Source organism: Vulpes vulpes, chromosome 14 (assembly GCF_048418805.1).
Source record: "Vulpes vulpes isolate BD-2025 chromosome 14, VulVul3, whole genome shotgun sequence".
In the NCBI taxonomy this organism is placed as follows: domain Eukaryota; kingdom Metazoa; phylum Chordata; class Mammalia; order Carnivora; family Canidae; genus Vulpes; species Vulpes vulpes.
This window is the reverse complement of record NC_132793.1, coordinates 139401896-139420458: the sequence shown is the minus strand read 5'-3', so window position 1 is coordinate 139420458 and position 18563 is coordinate 139401896. Positions and strand designations below refer to the sequence as shown.

The 18563-nt window shown below is 42.0% G+C and overlaps 1 protein-coding gene and 1 non-coding gene across 2 annotated transcripts; both read right to left on the bottom strand.

The window, feature by feature from the left end:
- Nucleotides 1–545: 545 nt before the first annotated feature.
- Nucleotides 546–18473, bottom strand: LOC112918868 (uncharacterized). Its single transcript, XR_003234768.2, has 4 exons — nucleotides 18345–18473; nucleotides 9108–9471; nucleotides 1855–2799; nucleotides 546–1464 (listed from the first exon to the last, which is right to left on the bottom strand). It is a non-coding gene; the product is annotated as an uncharacterized protein (transcript).
- Nucleotides 6398–8983, bottom strand: DCAF16 (DDB1 and CUL4 associated factor 16). The gene has a single exon (XM_072738026.1). It carries the CDS (start codon nucleotides 8848–8850, stop codon nucleotides 8200–8202), a length of 651 nt encoding a protein of 216 aa, XP_072594127.1. The 5' UTR covers nucleotides 8851–8983; the 3' UTR covers nucleotides 6398–8199.
- Nucleotides 18474–18563: the final 90 nt, after the last annotated feature.

Sequence of the window (18563 nt, the reverse complement as noted above, 5' to 3'; positions counted from 1 at the left end):
AGAATGAGTGCACATACCCACCAAAAACACAGGCACAAAAATGTATACTGCAGCTTTATTTGTAACAGCCTCCATTTGGAAAGAACTCGAAGGCCATGAATGGATCGATGAGTCACGGTATGTCCATACAGGGAATAGTCCACAGCAAGAGAAAACCCAACCGGTGGTATGTGCACGCGGCTGTGAATCCCAGCCGTTACTCCCACACAGGAAGCCACGCGTAAACCGTACACACTGCACGATCCCATTCTCAAGAGGCTGAGAACAGGCCTAAGTAACCAAATTTAGAAGAGAAGAGTGGTTCTTCCTCCAGGAGGTGTAGCTGGGAAAGGAAACTAGGGCTCAGAATTTTTTTTTTGTACTTTAAGCGTATACATCCTGATACGTGTATACATGTGGAAAGTTACACTTAACGATCGGTGTACTTGTTGTACTTTACGGTAGGTATGTTATCCTTTACTTAAAAAAAAAAAAAGTCAGCTAGACGAATTGAGTTTTCTCCATACTTTGATGAAAGAGAAAACACACATCACCACACATAATCATTTGTGATTAAATAATATTTTATTTGATTATATAGTGATAATACAAATTATGGGGAAAATCCTCAATCACGACTCAGAAAAAACCCTAAAGCATTACAGGGGCATATACCATGGAGCTGTCACTGGATTTAACTATATCTTGATAGCAAAAACACTACAGAAGGCGAAAAATAGTGTGAAATTTTAAAATATTATTTTTAAAGGAGGTAATTCCTTATGCTTTTAAATGAACAGAGGCTAAAATTTAAATAAAAATGCTGTTGACTCTACTGCTATAGACTATGCATCATTTCTGTAAATAAGAAAATTTAGAGATTTGCCTAAGCAAGGGACAAAATTCCTTTTACTAAAAAAAGTCATATATTTTTTTTCTAAAAAAGCCTTCTGCAGTGCACATCTTACTGAGCATCCACTGCAGTTGTGGAGAATGGCACCTGAAGAAGCAACCTAATCGCTGACATGACTACAATTTTACTATATTTTTAATGTCAAACTTCTAAAATCTGACTACTCTGGTTGTAGCAAAATAATAAAATTGAAGTAAAATTTGAGGTTTATATTCGTGACACTCCAGAATGTGTCCATAACCCCAAATCCAAAAATGTCTATTTGTTGTACTTCTAACTGCCTCGTTTTAACATTAACCCACTGTCCCCTGTACATCCCCCTCCCCACCGCCGGCCCCGTAGTGTCCGGGCATCTGTCTCCCCCTGGTTTCCCAGGTACACACTGTTCCCAGTGTCCAGAGACCCGCTTCCCCAGGCCCGCATCCTGCTTACTTGACATAGTGGCCATCCCAGGACTTTTCCTCTTTGCGTTCCTCTGTGAGACCTTACGTTATCAGGACCCCAAGCCTTCTTGGGGACTCCCAAGGAGATGGACTCCTTTGTTTTGGTGAAGCACATTCTCCAGGGGCCTCCTAAAAAAAGGAACACGGTAAGATGCAATGTTGAGACCACACAAGCCCAAACGTTATGTTAGCCCTGTACGTGGAAGAGCGGAATTCCACGTTGGAATTTTTCCTCTTCTATTTGAAGGCCTTGTTTTCATAGTCTTCCTTCGACCAGTGTTGCTTCCAAGAAATCTAAACCAGATTGCAAAGATTTCTGTTTCTTTTGAGATTTATTGGGGGGAAGGGGGGCCGAGAGCAAGCAGGGGGAGGGGCAGAGAGAGAATCTCAAGCAGACTCCCCACTGAGCACCGAGCCTGATGTGGGGCTTGATCCCAAGACCCTGAGATCATGGCCTGAGCCAAAATCCAGAGCTGGGGCTTAACTGCCTGGGCCACCCAGGCGCCTCACGAAAAATACCTTTCTTGTGACTCTTGATTCATCTCCTTCGGAAGCGGTTAGGGTCTTTATTCTCGGTGTCCTGAAGTCTCAGGATATGCTTCTGTGTGTTTGATTCATTGTGCCGGGGACTTGGTGGATCCTCTTAATTTACGTGACCCGTATCCTACATTTTGGAGAAATGTTCTTTAATTTTGTTCTCTTTTCACCCCCCTGCTCTCGTCTCATTTTGGAGCTCTTACTAATCAGATGCTGCATGCCGTTCTGATCTTCTGATTTTTTTTCCTTCTCTCCTATTTTCCACCTCCGTCTTTTTGTTCTACTTTCTGAAATTTCTTCACCTTATCTTCCAATACACCTACTGAATGCTTAATTCAAGCCCTATTTTTCCAATATTTGTATTTTGTGATTGTTCATTTTTCCCCCAGCATCCTGTTCTTACTTCACGGATGCAGTATATTCTCCTGTGTCTGGGAGTATTATAGCTTCTCTGGGGAGTTTTATGGCCCTTGCGTTATTTCCGGGTTTTGGGTTTGTTTGTTTTAGGTTATTTTAGTTGTTTTAGTCTCCATATCTCATTCTTGAAGTTGTCCTCAAATATGTATTGATCCTTGGCTATCAGTTTAGCATGATTACGAGAGACTCAGAGCCGCACAGGAGCGGGCAGGCCTGTGACTCCGGGTTTCACTGTAACAGACCATCGGGCGGCCCGTTGCTTGTAGAACTGCTCCTCTCTCCGGGTGGGGGGGTGGGGCGGGCAGGGCCGCGCCTGAGCCCAGCTGCCATCCGAGGCCGGCTGGAGGGGGCTGCGGGCCGTGATCAGAACGCCGCGTCCTCTCAACCCCGGTTTTCGGCGGGGCACCTCACACCGCCACTGCCCTCCCCGAGGCCCGGCTCTAATCTGCTCGGTTTGATCTGTCCAGGGGATAAGCCTCCCAGCTTCGGCTGCAAAGTGGGATGAGTGACCTGGTTACAAACGGAGACAAAAATAAACGTTCAGATCCGTGTTTTCAACTTTGCTCCTCACCCCCCATCTCCCGGGTGACCTGGGCCTTCTGGGGGTTCTGGAAGGAAGAGATGAGGGTTCCAAGCGTGTGGACCGTTTCTGCAAATGCAGAGCGGCTGCCACAACCGTGCTACCTCCCAGGTTTTGTTTTGAGTAATACTGGAGCTTTCCTCCATAGTAAAGCGAAGTGAGACGTTAACTGCTTAAAACACGGCTTAGGATTTAGCAGTGAACCCAAACAGGACAGACAGCAGCAAACCCGAACCACCTATTATCGTGACAGCATTTTAAAAATGTGTCTGGAAAGGTTTTAATGGTTATGTGATTATTTTAACCTATAAAATGTGTCTCCTACAAAACTCTCATACCAGCAATTGGGCTTCCCCTTCCACCTCACGCCTCTAATCTTGGCTCAAGCATGTGTTCGCCTCCCGCTCCCCTGCCCATCACGTATTTGGAGGCAGGTAAGCCACACATGGGAAGAGCCCACCGCCTCCAGGAACAACTCCATGATTACAACCCAATTAATCAATGCTGCTAACATATCTATAGGGCTGCCAGATTAAAAAAAATTTAATGTGGATTTCAGATAAGTAATTAGATTTTTCCTGGTATAAGTATGTCCCATATTTCATTGTTTATCAGAAATTCATTTGGGCATCCTGTATTTTACATTTGCTAAATCAGTAACCCAACAGATTTAAGGAAACTTCATAGAAAAGTGGCCAACATTAAAGAGGGAAGGTGGCATCTGGACCAAGGCATTCAGGGGCCTGGGAGTCCACATTACTCCGGGGCAGGTAGCTGGGGGCCGACACCACACAGCCCGCTTCGTGATGAATTCCCGGGGCGCACGCCGGTTGTGGCCAGCAGTAATGCTTTCAATTAATAAAGAATTTAGTTCTCTAGGTGTTGGCCCCGTGTCACCAGAGCTCTGCCACTGGTGCCGAATCAAGTCTTTCTGGTAGTTCGGGGTGCAATCATAAAGCCAATCTAGGGTTTTCTTTCACGAGGACTGGCCATACCCTTGGACTGTTCCAAAAGCTGGGGAGCCTCCCCAAGGAAGTTGTCCCTTCCAGACGCCTGCCTAACCAGAACACTGTAAAACACCAGTTGACACACTGGAGCCTCGGGTCCCCCACTGACACTACGGGCGGCACGTCAGTGTTCAGGGTTCGGCAGTTCACCCAAATGTGACTTTCCCCGAAGAAGGAGCTGCTGAGTTTACAAACTGCAACACTGACTCTGACACCGTTTCATCTGGTTTCTGCTGAAATCTCATCGGATACCACATCGCCTGGGTTTCTATGTATACTCGGAACCTAGTTTTAATCTTGTTGGGCCGACTGGGATCCCAGGTCTCCTGGGTGACCACAGATCATGTCCTACTCCAGGGACATCAATTCCTAATGGATCCAGGAATTTTCATATTATGTGTCAGGGTCACCCATGTCTTCCCAAAGAAATCGCCCAAACTCCAGCCAACCTTTTCTTTTCTTTCTTTCTTTTTTTTTAAGGATCCAACCCTAACCCGTCACTAGCAATTTAAGCTAAGTCCATGCTGTTTGGAAGCAAGAACTCTGGGATTTTAGAATCAGGCCTTCCTTTCCCACATCTCCCTGAGAAGAGCCGGTCATAGTTCTCACAGCTAACAGCAGTTGGGTAGCCAGCAAGTGCCAGGTCATGGCGTTACCTGTATCCTTTCCGTTTTCTTGGTCTCACGTCCAAAACTGTTATTTAATCCCACTGTTGTCACCAATTGAAAGAATTCAGAGGATTGTATACAGCGATAGACTCAAATATGTAACTGTTAACTGAATTTTGTTTAAAATTGGCAAAGATATGCTAGAGATTTTCTTTTCGACAAGAGCAAGTTGACACCGGTGGGTGGTGCTGGCTGGTATGGCCCTCTCAATGTCCCAGTCCAGTGGGTACTGCTCACTGGGGACTCAGGCCAGGACCTCTGCACAGGCTTGTATCAGGCAGTCTGACAACTTATCCAGAGTTTCTGGGCTTTTCCATATGCCCCAGCCATACAAGCAAAACACTCCTGGCCCCAATCTTTGGGTGCCATTGCCTCTTGAACTTATCAAATACAACTTTTATCTGTGTATAAAAGACCTCTTTATTCCCTTAGCTGACTACCCCTTTTGGGGTTTAATTGTGCCCTCCATGTGAACTTCCACTACACTTGCACATTTACAAATATCTACGGGTCTGTGTAAGGATCAGGCAGGCTTATTTAATGTGATCCCGGAGAGCAAAAATATCAATGGCCAAAAGCTTCAGGGCAATTATATTGGTTCAATATATTTTATTTTTAAAATTATTTAAAAAAAAGATTTGAGACAGAGAGCACAAGCAGGGGGAGGTGCAGACGGAGAGGAACAAGCAGACTCCCCGCTGAGCAAGGAGCCAGATGCAGGGCTCAGCTGCATCCCAGGACCCTGAGATCATGACCTGAGCTGAAATCAGATGCTTAACCGAGTCAATCACCCAGGTGCCCTGGTTCGATGTATTTTAAAATTAATTTCTGGGACGCCTGGGTGGCTCAGCGGTTGAGTGTCCACCTTCGGTTCAGGGCGCGGTCCCTGGATCCAGGATCGAGTCCCGCATTGGGCTCCCTGAGGGGGGCCTGCTTCTCCCTCTGCCTGTGTCTCCGTCCCCCCCTCTCTCTCATGAATAAATAAATACATCTTAAAAAACAACAACAATTAATTTTTTATGTGTAGTATCTAATTTTGTACTCCCAGTGTCTGGATTATAGTAGATACACCGTATGTTATTAGATGAATGGCTAAACTTCTAACAAGAGACATTTAAAAGTAATGGGATACTCCAAAAGGCATGAAGTTCTCTAATACTGAAGCCAAAAGTAGAAAATTATTTATTAGAGACAGAAGAGAGAATTTATGTATTGGTAAAAAAATAACCCAAGCGATCTCTAAATTCCCTAACAGCAGACATGTATCAATTTTCTTCCTTCTCTTGGGAACGCTGATGGGTTTAAAAGACATGATTACGGTCTTCTGTGCTCAAAGTATCTGGACTGCTTCAACAAAAAGAGGCTGCCGATCTGCATGGCAAGAGAGTAATACCTTTAATAACATTAATGTCTGTTGGTTTAGAAGTCCTGTTTCCTTTGATAAATATTCCTCTGAATACATAATAAATTTGTCATTTCTCCCAATCTCTTGTAGGGGAGAGTGGGAAAGTGGTAAGTCCTCCCCTACAGCCCCGTGTCCGTGGCACACAAAAAGAAGTAAAGGCTTAAGTCTTTTCCAGGAACCTATCACTCTGTGTAACCTGTAATTACTTAACATATACTAACAAATGGGTTCAAATACAGGTCTTGACTGAATAGTTGACATTTTCTTTTATGAGGATGTTTCATTTTCTAGAGCTGCCAAGTCACCTCCTATCAGACACGCTGTATAGATACTATTTATCTGTATCCGTATCAGTCAGTTGACTCTATTCAGCACTTAGTGAATGTTGGATAGGCCTTAAGCAAAGCAGGATCTATTTCATTTGTTGAGAACAAATGACCATACTCTGTTCAGCATGTATAAAGCTGTCGGTTTATTCAGCTGCAGAGCTGGGGAAAGGCTTCTTTTTGGAGTGAATAGCAAAAATGCTTCATGAGCAAGGCACTTTTATACACACATACAGAAAAAGGAACAAATTATGGTTACATAAACATCAATATATTTTAATTTTCAGATCTCCCTACCTCTTCCCACCTCCCGCTTAAAAAAAAAAAAAAAAAAAAGGAAAACAGGTTCTTACAACATTTTAAAAACCCAGTTTCACAGAACATCTACATAGGAACAGTTTCTGATACATTCAGTTATACTAACAGTATGATATGGTTTCAGTTCAGCAATTTTCCACTAACAAATATTTTTTCCTATTACAGGTCCCTCTTTTTTCCTTAAGATATGACAACTAAGGCTTAGCAGAAAAACTCATCAGATTATAAACATTTCCCTCTCTCCTTAAAGTTGCTATACGTGTATAGAATTTGTGATTCCACTGATGCTTCCCTTTCTTTGATGCCACATCATATGCAGTAGTTAATTATGGAGAACAGGAAAAATTAAGACTAAAATGAAAGTGTATGTGACATATTTTTCACAATCCATTTTCTGATGGCTTTTTGATGCCTGGTCAGCCAGGATCACACACACAGGTTTCACTCTATTGTAGGTGTGTGAAAAGATTTAATGGTCACATGCATCTTCTTTTATGTAGACTTCTAGGTTTTGACTTATTTAAATAAATACAGCAAGATTAATTCACAAGGGTACATACTCTTCCTTGTTGAGCTAGAAAAAAATCTAAAGCTAATCTATCTAGAAAAACAATGATGCTACAAACCCCAACTTCAAATTGTACTAGGTTGAGATTTTTCTGTAGTAGTAATAAGGTCTTTAAAGTTAGAAGAGTTCCTGAAAAGTTTGCAATAGATGTAAACAGTGCATAAAGTACTGCTGAGATTATACAGATGAAATATTTTAATTCACTAGTAGTTAATACTGAAAGTGTAAATGCTCTTAATCCTTTCCTACTGGTCTTTTAAAATACAATCTGCTCTTGACTAACCTCTGAATGCCAAGATGCATGAAACACATTCCCTGCAGAACAGGTGTCTGTTTAACCCCCGGTTTCAATTTTTTTAGGCCAACGTAGCTAGAGACGGCCTGCTGGGAGCCTAGGATATAAAGGTTTATACTGTAACTGCAGATACTGTAACAGGTCTGAAGCAGTGCAGTCTAGGTTTGAAACTGCACTCCCTCCCGCCAAAATAAGAACCCTAAAGGGTGTCATCTATAGGCCTATCTGTATAAAAGGTGGGAGATAAATCCTTAGCCCCATCATTTTCTTTTGTCTAGGTAATTCAAATTAATTTAACTAGCATGTAGAAATTAACGTTAGAAAAGCATATGCTCAGAAAGGTGTTATTGGGAGTAGCTAAGTTCCCACTTTCCCCACTGGCTATTTTGAAGGTTAGGTAACAAGAGGGGTAGGGGCCCGTTACTACTTCCTCTCCATTCAGTGAGGCACAATAAATTGGGGGGCAGGGGCTGAGTGTGAACAATAGTCAACTTCTGTAATATGGTCCGTTTTGTCCAATTCTCTACTGAAGTTTTCATTTTATCCACAGGGTCTGTCAAAGGGCAAGCTCATCATGCATTTTCTGTAGCAGAGTTACGGTGCTACTGTAGTGGCAGTACTTAAGGGCTTGTCAGGACAGGGCATCGTTCATTGAGAAGGCATGTGTTTCTTAACTGCGGTGTGTGTGTGTGACTTCCTTCTCAATCAGCAATAGGACAGATACCAGAACAAATGGTAGCTCTTTATAGTGATGCAGTTAGGAGTCTGTTAACTGCCTTTTGGAAGTCAGTGTATGAGTAAGTCGTGTTGATGGGTTCAGTGCGGGTTGTTTCCTTAACTGTTTTAGTTAACCAGCCACAGCAACAACCAGAAACACATGAATTAGGGATCTGTTTTAGGTATTCAGGTATGGGAGTGGCTCTACTCAACGTTCGGCTTAACTGTTTGGTGGCAAGCTGTAGTGCTCCATTTAGAGTGGCATGATCTCTAGACAGCCGGCTGGCATTTTTAAGGGGCTTCTGAAAAGGGGGTACTCCACAAGAAGCCAGAGGAGGCCACTCAGGAATTGGTTCCAGTTTGGGTACACAATGGGAGCAATGGGAGAGTCTTAGGCCTATCTCTCGAAGTATATGGACTGGTGTGCTTGGATCCAAGAGTTTAGCATGATATAACCAGGAATTAGGATTTAAAGGTTTCCAAGTTGTAGAATATTTTAAAAGGCACTTAACCTGCCAAGCAAGACTCTCAAGGGGTGTTAGGTTGGGCACCACAGGGTCTTCTTCTTCAGAGGAATCCCACTCTTGCCCAGAACTCTCATTTAGGTAGTTAGCGTTTTCTTCTTCCTCACTTTCTGATTCTGATATGGGGTCAGGAGAGGGATTTCTGGGACCCATTAGAACAGAAGAAGAAACCAGAAAAGGGTAACAATCTAAGCCAGCAAAAGACTGACTAATACTAGCAAACAGAAACAAAAGATGAAAAATCCTTCAGCAAGCTTAATCTGTGTGACAGTCCGTTATGCACACATGGCATGTCTCTGGCTCATACCACTGTGCAGTTCTTCGAGATTATGTTGTATATTCTTCACTTACAAAGAAGACATCTCGGTTCTCAGGACCAGTTCAGTGTGTAAAAGTGTTAAGTCACTTACCAGTTGTACAGGTCAGAGTCTCTCCTTCAAATCCTGGCTACCCAAGAAGAGAAGGGGTCCTCATCTAGGAAAGCTGATTTTCTTAGTGGTCTCAACTGGTCTTGATACTGGGAAGAGACACTTTGTGTATTCTGTTTTGTTGGTAGAGATATTATATCTACTTGGTAAAGAAAAGAAACAATGGTTGCCTTTGTTGTCCACTGGTGGTGCAAATTTTGTGCAGGGAGACGGCGGGATGAGTTGTCAAGGACATCTGGTGTACACAGATCCGATGCTTTCCATGGATGGTGCAAATGCCCTTGGAAACTGGTGACTTAGTTGTTGAACTATCTGGAAAGGTAGCTTTAACCTGTGAATGAGAAGACTAGAGAAATGATATTAAAGTCTGAAAGCAATGAGTAACATTACTGTCCATCTAACTTTATTGAGTATCTAAGAACACAGATGCTAAATAAGAACCCTTACTGGGCTTTCCCATTTCTTTCTCATAGACTCAGGCAGAATTTTCTATTGGGAATGACTCCTGGGAAGCAGAGCCTGAGGTCATTTTAATCACTTCTTGGTACATAGCTGGGTCAGTTTATTCTTTAGTATACTGTTCTAGCCCAGAAAATTACTTCTGCAAAAGCAGTTCCTTGATGACCCAAACTCCAGATAGAGAGCTATAAGAGGTAGTTCTTTCCCTTTAGATATGCTTGTTGGGATTAGTTTTAGGGGACCTGTCCTGGCTGTAGAGCTGCTAGACGTTAGGGCTCTTGCTGGGACCCAAAGGCTGTGGTCATTATAACCATAATCTATAGATACGAGAGAAAATGGCAGGTATAAATCTTTTTTTTTTTTTCCAGGTGTAATTCTTAATATAGTAGAAATTACAATGAATGTAAACAGGTTAAAAACTCACAGTTAAAAAACAGACAGACTGGATTAAAAAAACAAGATTCAATAATAATGCAACAGAAGATACTTCAAAAAAAAAAAAAAAGAAAAAGGTAAAAAAAAATAAAAGAATGAAAAAAGATGTAACAGGCAACTGTGGACCAAAATAAAGCTGAGATAGCAATCTTAATACCCAACAAAAAAGATTTCAAGCCAAAAGATATAAGGGACAAAGATGGACAATTACACCAGTGAAAGGAACAGAATAAAATTATAGTACTCATCATATACACGTATGACCCTGAAAGCACAACCTCAAAATTTTTCAGGTAACAACTGACAGAACTATATAAGCAGGGGATATAAGAAGCCTGAAAAACAGTCAAAATATTAATGTACTTTAGGTATTACATCAGTTGTCAGGACTCTATGCCAAACAGGTTAGACATCTGAGAGTACACATACACGCACGTGAAAATAGATCACGTATTAGGTTATAGATTCCAAAGGGTCTATTTCATTCAGATGAAATTCTCTGACCAAAATGCAATAAAAGTAGGTATTAAAGGTTATTTAAAAGCAACTCTATGTTGGGAAGCTAGTTAACTCATGGGTTAAAATGGAAATTGAAAAGGATATTAAATACTAAAACCGAATAATATAAACTATACAAAGCAAAATTTGTGGGAGGCAGCCAAAATAGTACTTAAGGGAAGTTACAGCTCTGAATACACCGATGAGGAAATTTAAGTATCTACAAGTTAAGCATTCAATTCAAAATAACGGAAAAGAGGACGCCTGGGTGGCTCAGCGGTTGAGCATCTGCCTTTGGCTCAGGTCGTGATCCCGGAGTCCCGGGATCGAGTCCCTCATTGGGATCCCCGCAGGGAGCCTGCTTCTCCCTCTGCCTGTGTCTCTGCCTCTCTCTCTGTGTATCTCTCATGAACAAATGAATAAAATCTTAAAAAAAAAATAATGGAAAAGAGCAATAGCAAAATAAGCAGAAAGGAAATAAAAGCAGAAATGAAATAGCATACATACGAGAATAACAGAAGACTGAAAAATTTTTTAAAGATAGAAGAAAAAGTGACTAGTGATACTGATCAAGTGACTTAAAAACACAAAAAGTGTTTAAAAATAAAAAATATGACAAATATATACTAAATGTGAAAACCTAAATGAAATGGCTGAATTCTGGAATAAAATACCAAAACTCACATAGGAGGAAATAGATAACTTGACTAGAACAAGTCAGTATGTGTTAAAGAAAATGAAAAGGCACCAACCTCCTTTTAAAAGCACCAGGCCCATATAATTTTATAAATGAGTTCCACTAAACTTCCAAGAAAATTAATACCTATTTAAGTTGTTCCAGAAAAAAAAAATCATATAAGCTGACAAGCTCCTTTTATGATGATAATAAAATATTAATTACAAACCTAGAGAGGAACCAAATGAAAAAGTACAGGCTCATTTCACTTGCAAAAATTCCAATATTACGTAATAAAATCCAATAGTAGATCAAATAAAAGGTAAAGAATATGCGTATAGAGCTTATCCCCAGGAACGGAAGAACACCTCAACCTCAAAGAAATTTATAGGGACGCCTGGAGGGGCTCAGCAGTTGGGCGCCCGCTGGGTGCCCGCCTTCGGCCCAGGTTGTGACCCCGGGATCGAGTCCCGCATCAGGTCCCCATTATTATTTACAAATAATACAGTAATCTAATTTAAGAAACCTGACATTGAAACAATTAGAGTTAGGGGACCCCCGGGTGGCTCAGTGGTTTAGCGCCTGCCTTCGGCTCAGGGTGTGATCCTCGAGTCTTGGGATCTAGTCTCACATCAGGCTCCCTGCATGGAGCCTGCCTCCCTCTCTCTCTGTGTGTCTCTCAGAAATAAATAAATAAATAAGGTAAAAAAAAAAAAAAAAAGAAACAATTAGAGTTACTAAAAGAGCTCAACAAAGTTCTTGATTTGAGATTAATCTATGGATATTCATTATCATATAGTATATAGGAACTGCCAATGTTAATTTATTTAAAATTCTCCTAATAATCCTACAAGAGAGGTACTTTAACTGCCCTCAATTTACACATGAAATTTAAGCTACGTGCCCAAGGCCATATTTCTACTAAGTGAGAGTGTGGATTTGAACACAGGTACTTTTAAGTTAAAAACTTCTACACAAACAATACTAACTGAAAAAAGCATTACATATAAATCTTTCACAATGAGGAAAAAAATCCAACAACATCAAACCTATCAAGGATCTAGAAATTATTTAATAATATATAAGACCTCTATGAAGAATGGAAAATTCTAATGAAGGACACAGAAAATGATTTAAACATCTTGGATGGAACAAATGAATATTATAAAAAAATTTTCCAAATTGATTTATACAATCTCAATATGGAGAGAATAAAATTCCCCATGCAGCGACCCCAATTATTTAAACTGAAGACTGAAGGGGATTCTTGGCCTACAAGATATTAACACATATTACAAAAGTCACAGAAATTAAAATATGGTAGAGTTAGTATATTGGACAAATAGTCCAACTGTACAGAACAAAACTCAGAAACACAGCCACACAAAGTTGTGGAATGTAGCACAAAATAAAGTTAGCACGTAAATCAAGGGGGATCGGACGCAGTTAGTACAAAATATTGGCAAAGCTGGCTCCGTGTTCAATGAAAGATCTACGTGAGAATGTAAAACTATGTAGTTAATAGAATATAATACACGAATATAGAGTATCCTTGTGACTTGGGGCCAGGGAGACTTTTATTATTATCTTTATCTAAGATTTTATTTATTTAAGGGCGGGGAGCAGAGGTAGAGGGACAAGCACACCCCACACTGAGCACAGAGCCTGACAGGGGGCTTAATTCCATGATCCCAAGATCATGACTTGAGTTAAAAATCAAGAGTTGGATGCCCAACCGACTAGGCCACCCAAGGACCCCTCCCCAGAGACTCTTAAATAAAAACAACATAAAGCATGAGACCAAAAAATGAATTCAATTACATCAAAATTCATTATTTCTGAACTGAACTAAAGATATCAAGAACTAAGTTAACTACAAATCCACAACAAAAAGACAGCAACCTCAATAAAGAAATGGCTAAGGACAAAAATATTCAACTTACATGAGAGAAAATCAACAGGACATTAGCTATATGATGAGGAAAGAGTTATTATCACATTATTCTATTTGGTAAAAGTTAGAAAGCCGGAGACCATGCCATGGGTCAGTGAGGAGACAAACGAACAAGCCCTGTAGGAACCAGTCCTGCTGGTGATATTACAGTCCGGGGTAATTTTTCTGAAGAGAAGTCTGGCCGCACTACTTAGCCAAACTATTTGCACATCTCATGATCCAGCAATTCTACTCTTGTGTATATAAAGAAATTCTCCGTAAGACCTGCACGTACTCTGACGCTTCCTCTTTGATGGTAAGGAATTAGAAGTGTTCTAGGTTTCCATCACGGGAGGAGTGGATACGCAAAATGTGGGGAAAGCACACTAGAGGTATACATAGCAACACGGGTGTACTAAAGGCACAACTCTAAATGAAAAAGGCAAAAAACCAAAATAACATTTCATCTATGCTACTCTGTAGGAGTGATTTCCAAAATCAGTAAACATCTCTAGTTTCAAATATACACTGAGTTGTGCTAATAACGTCATATGCTATGGCTTCAGGTCAATATTCCTGTGAAGAACATTTCTCTGGCTTCCACACATTCTGTTCCCCCAAAACGTCTGGCATACATTACGGCTTGTTAGGTTTTTTTGAAAGAAAATGAGAGAATGACAAAGGTCAGCTGTAAGTAACTGTACAAGCATGTTCTGTTTTTATTCTATGAAGACAAAAATTCTCAAATTATATTCAAGTGATCTGGGACTACAGGGCACAAGAACAAATGAAAAGTTTTTAAAGCAGGACCAACGTTGCTCCTAAAGCAATATGAAGAAACTACGTAAAACTTCGTCTTTAAGAAACATGACTGCAAATACTTTCAAGTTTATATTATTACCTAGTTCAACATGAAAACAGAAACAAAATTGTAAACATACCGTAAGTCTTCAGTTTATTGAGACAGGAGAAGCTGTTGACTTTTAATTCTCCTGTCCTGTTACATTTTTACTAGATTTTTTTTTTTTCATTTTTACTAGATTTTTATCTGCAAGATTATTATTGGGCTGTACTTGTTATTGTGTTAAAGTATTCTTTAAAACGCCCACTTTTTTTTTTTTTTTAAAGATTGTATCTGGGGGATCCCTGGGTGGCTCAGTGGTTTAGTGCCTGCCTTTGGCCCAGGGCGTGATCCTGGAGTCCTGGGATCAAGTCCCGCATCAGGCTCTCTGCATGGAGCCTGCTTCTCCCTCTGCCTGTGTCTCTGTCTCTCTATCATAAATAAATAGAATCTTAAAAAAAAAAAAAAAGATTCTATTTGAGAGTGAGCAAAACAAGGAGCAGGGGGAGGGGCAGAGGGAGAGGGACCCTGACCTGGGGCTCGATCCTGATCTCGGGGTTCTGGGATCATGACCAGAGCTGAAGGCAGATGCCCAACCCACTGAGGTACCCTTCTACTTTTTTAGCAGAAATAAGACAAAGTCTCGTCGGGGGCATATGTAAATTCTAGAGTGAACTCGTCACTGTTACTCCTTTACAGTCCATGCGTACAATTTTCCCACATCAAAACTGAACTAACTGGATCTATTATTCCATTTACTTGTGTCTAATTTACCTTTAAAGAATGATTTTACCATAATTTCAGAACTAAACAGGCTTACCTTCCAAAATTTTTAGTTTTGTTATTTCTTCAACTAAACTAAGTTTACCAAGGACAGGAAGAAATTTATTCCCATAGTTGCTAATACTTGTTCTTTTTTCCCATAAAACTAAAAGCAAAACTCAAGAAAAAGGAAAGCTTTAAGGCAGTGAGACTAGGATTTTTTACTACCATTTATTATTATTTTTTACCATTATCAACTTTATTGAGGTATGACCGACAATTTGTATTTAACATGTACAATGTGATGTTTTGATACACGTATATACTGTGAAATGATTACAGCAAACAAGCTAATTAATACATTCATCACCCCAGTTACCATTTTCCTGTGTGTGGTGAGAACACTTGAGATTAACCCTCAGCATTCCAGGTATACGTAATTACTAACTATCACCAGGCTATACGTTAGGTCTCCAGAATTTATCTAACGCAAAGTTTGTACTTGTCCAGCATCTCCCAATTTCCTCCATCCCCCAAGCCAGTGATAACTTCCATCCTACTCTGTTACTACGAGTTTGACTGTTTTAGATTCCACATAGAAGTAGGATTATACAAAAAAAAAAAAAAAAAAAAAAAAAAAAAAAAAAAAAAAAAGAAGAAGTAGGATTATACAGCCATTGCCTTTCTGTGCCTGGCTTATTTCCCTTGGCAAAATGTCCTCCGGGCTGACCCGTGTTGTAGCAAATTGCAGGACCTCTTTCCTTTTTAAGACTGAAGAGTATTCAATTATATAAAAATCACATCTTTATCATTTATCCATGGACGGACACTTACATGGGTTCCCTGTCTTGGCTCCTGGGACCACCACTGCAATCAACAAGGGACTGCAGATGCATCTTGGAGGCTGTGCTTTCATTTCCCATGGATATACGCCTAGAAATAGGGTTGCTGGACCACACTGGTATTTTTTAATTTTTTGAGAAAACTCCAGATTGTTTTCTATATAATCGCTGTATCAATTTACATTCCCACCAACATGTATAAGGATTCTCTCTTCTCCACATCCTCACTAACACTGGGTATCTTTTAATTTTTTTTTCTTTAAATTTTATTTTATTTATTTATGATAGGCACACAGTGAGAGAGAGAGAGAGGCAGAGACACAGCCAGAGGGAGAAGCAGGCTCCATGCACCGGGAGCCTGACGTGGGATTCGATCCCGAGTCTCCAGGATCGTGCCCTGGGCCAAAGGCAGGCGCCAAACCGCAGCGCCACCCAGGGATCCCGGTATCTTTTAATTTTTTGATTATAGTCATCCTATCAGGTGTGAAGTGATATCTTACTGAGGTTGTTTTTATTTTTTATTTTTTTGAAGATTTTATTTATTCATGAGAGACACAGAGGGAGAGAGAGGCAGAGACAAAGGCAGAGGGAGAAGCAGGCTCCATGCAGGGAGCCCAATGTGGGACTTGATCCCATGACCCCGAGACCACGCCCTGGGCTGAAGGCAGCGCTAAACCACTGATCCACCTGGGCTGCCCTCTTACTGAGGTTTTGATTGCATTTCTCTGATGATCAGTGATGTTGAACACGTCTTCAAATACGTGCTGGCTGTATGTCTTCTGTGGAAAAATGTCTATTTAGCTTTTTTGCTCATTTTTAAAATTGGGTTATTTGCTTTTTTGCTATTGTAAGAGTTTCTTATATAGTTTGGGTATTAACCCCTTATGTGAAACATAGTTTGCAAATATTTTCTCCCATTCTAAAGGCTGCCTTTTCGTTTTGTAATCCATCTCTTTTTATCTTTCGGATTATAATGTTCAAAAAATACTAAATAAAAACATGTTATTAAATCCTTAAAAAAGCTAATCGAAATAGTTAGGCTGACCTCTGGTGGCCAGATGCCTCATCCTTCAGTAACTGACAAATCTCTCATCTGCAGAGACCCCCAATTAAAATACAGTAAAGGGGGATCCCTGGGTCGCTCAGTGCCGCCTTCAGCCCAGGGCATGACCCTGGGGTCCTGGGACCGAGTCCTCCATCGGGGTCCCTGCAAGGAGCCTGCTTCTCCCTCTGCCTGTGTCTCTGCCTCTCTCTGTCTCTCTCATGAATAAATAAAATCCCACATCAAAACTGAACTAATCTTTTTTTAAAGATTTATTTATTCATGAGAGAGACAGAGAGAGAGGGAGAGAGAGAGAGAGAGGCAGAGAAACAGGAGGAGGAAGAAGCAGGCTCCATGCACCGGGAGCCCGACACAGGACTCGATCCCGGGACTCCAGGATCGCGCCCTGAGCCAAAGGCAGGCGTCAAACTGCTGAGCCACCCAGGGATCCCCCTGAATAAATAAAACCTTAAAAAAAATACAGTAAAGGAAATAATATTGTTAGAAACTTCACAGTAAAAGGAACCAAAGGTAGCATGCACCGAAAGCATAAAAAGAGCTCAGCAATTAAAGGCCACAAAATAAGAAAAATGTCTCCAAATATTAGTCTGTTCTAGTTTACCAATTTTACATGAAAAACACATGGGATATACAGTGGTTCTCACACTAAGAACAGTTTCACACTGTCCAATACTGTAGACACCAGCCCCAAGTGTCTACGGAGCACCCAAAGTGCGGTTCCTGTAAAATAACATCAAATTTCAAAAACGTGGTAGGGAAAAAAAAAAGAAAAGAGAATGCAGACCATTAGTAATTTGTTGGTTACACGCTGAAATAACATTTTGGATATACTTGGTTAAGACGCTAATGCCCTTTCTGGGTTTCTTTCCCCACAGCCCTGCAGCCATCCTCATTTCAGCCACAGGGAGATTATACTGGTTGTATATTCTAGGAATTCCTGGGCCTCTATGCTCTTGCTCCAGCTGGTTGACCTAAAACACTCACCCCTTCTTCGCCTTCTCAGAACTAGACCTCTTGACGATTTTGCGATTCCAGGCAACCCAAAAGCTACCGCTGCCATTACTTTAACCGGCATTGAATACTTCGTGCTGCGTGTGTAACAGGAAGCAAGAGAGCCGGATGAATAAACCATCGAACGTTCACACGACAGAATGCCGGGACAGCCTGTCTGTGCCTCAGTTTCCTCGTCTGGAGGTTACCTGGCCCGGGTCGTTTGCAAGGGCCTAAGTGAAGCGCTCAGAACAGTGTCCGGCAAACGAGGGTCCGAAGGGTGCAAGTCAGTACTATTAAAGGACCCACATCAGTGAACCTCAAAGACCACACTGATTTTTTTTTTTTAAAAGCAAATTGCAAAGGATTATTATTATCATTTCTGCAAACGATGACTTGTAGGAACTTGTAGGTTGGAAAGCGAGAGCAGCTCGGTGCATTTACTCGGAGGCTTCCCCCCAGCCGTTAACACGGAACCACAGCGGGGGCAGAGAAGCCGTCAGCCGTGGAGAGCAGGTGAGTCGGCCGGAGAGGTGCAGGGGCGGCCTCCGCGGCCCCGCCCGCGGCTCCAGGGCGCCTCCAAGGCCCCGCGGCAGGCCGGGCGCCCGCGCCTCGGGAGGGGGGGCGGCGCGCAGCCTCCAGCGCCCGGCCTTTCCCTTCTCGCACCGCCCCCCTAGAGCCCGAGCGGCCGCGGCGCCCTCGGCAGACCCCTGCGCTCACCCTGCGGGATGCTCTCCTCCTCCTCGCCCCGCCGGGCCGCACCGAACCAGCGACGCCCGCACAGCGGCTCCGCCGTCCGCCTAGTCGCGCGGCTTACATCACTTCCGGGCGGCCCTACGCCACTTCCGGGCGGCCCGGCGCCGCGCCCCTCGCAACGCCACTTCCCGCTCGGAGCGCCGCAGCCCGTGCCCCAGGCGCATGCGCCCGCGCCTCCGTCAG

Coding starts and splice junctions, on each gene's coding strand:
- DCAF16 (XM_072738026.1), bottom strand. CDS start 8,850: ATGGGTCCCAGAAATCCCTCTCCTGACCCCATATCAGAATCAGAAAGT.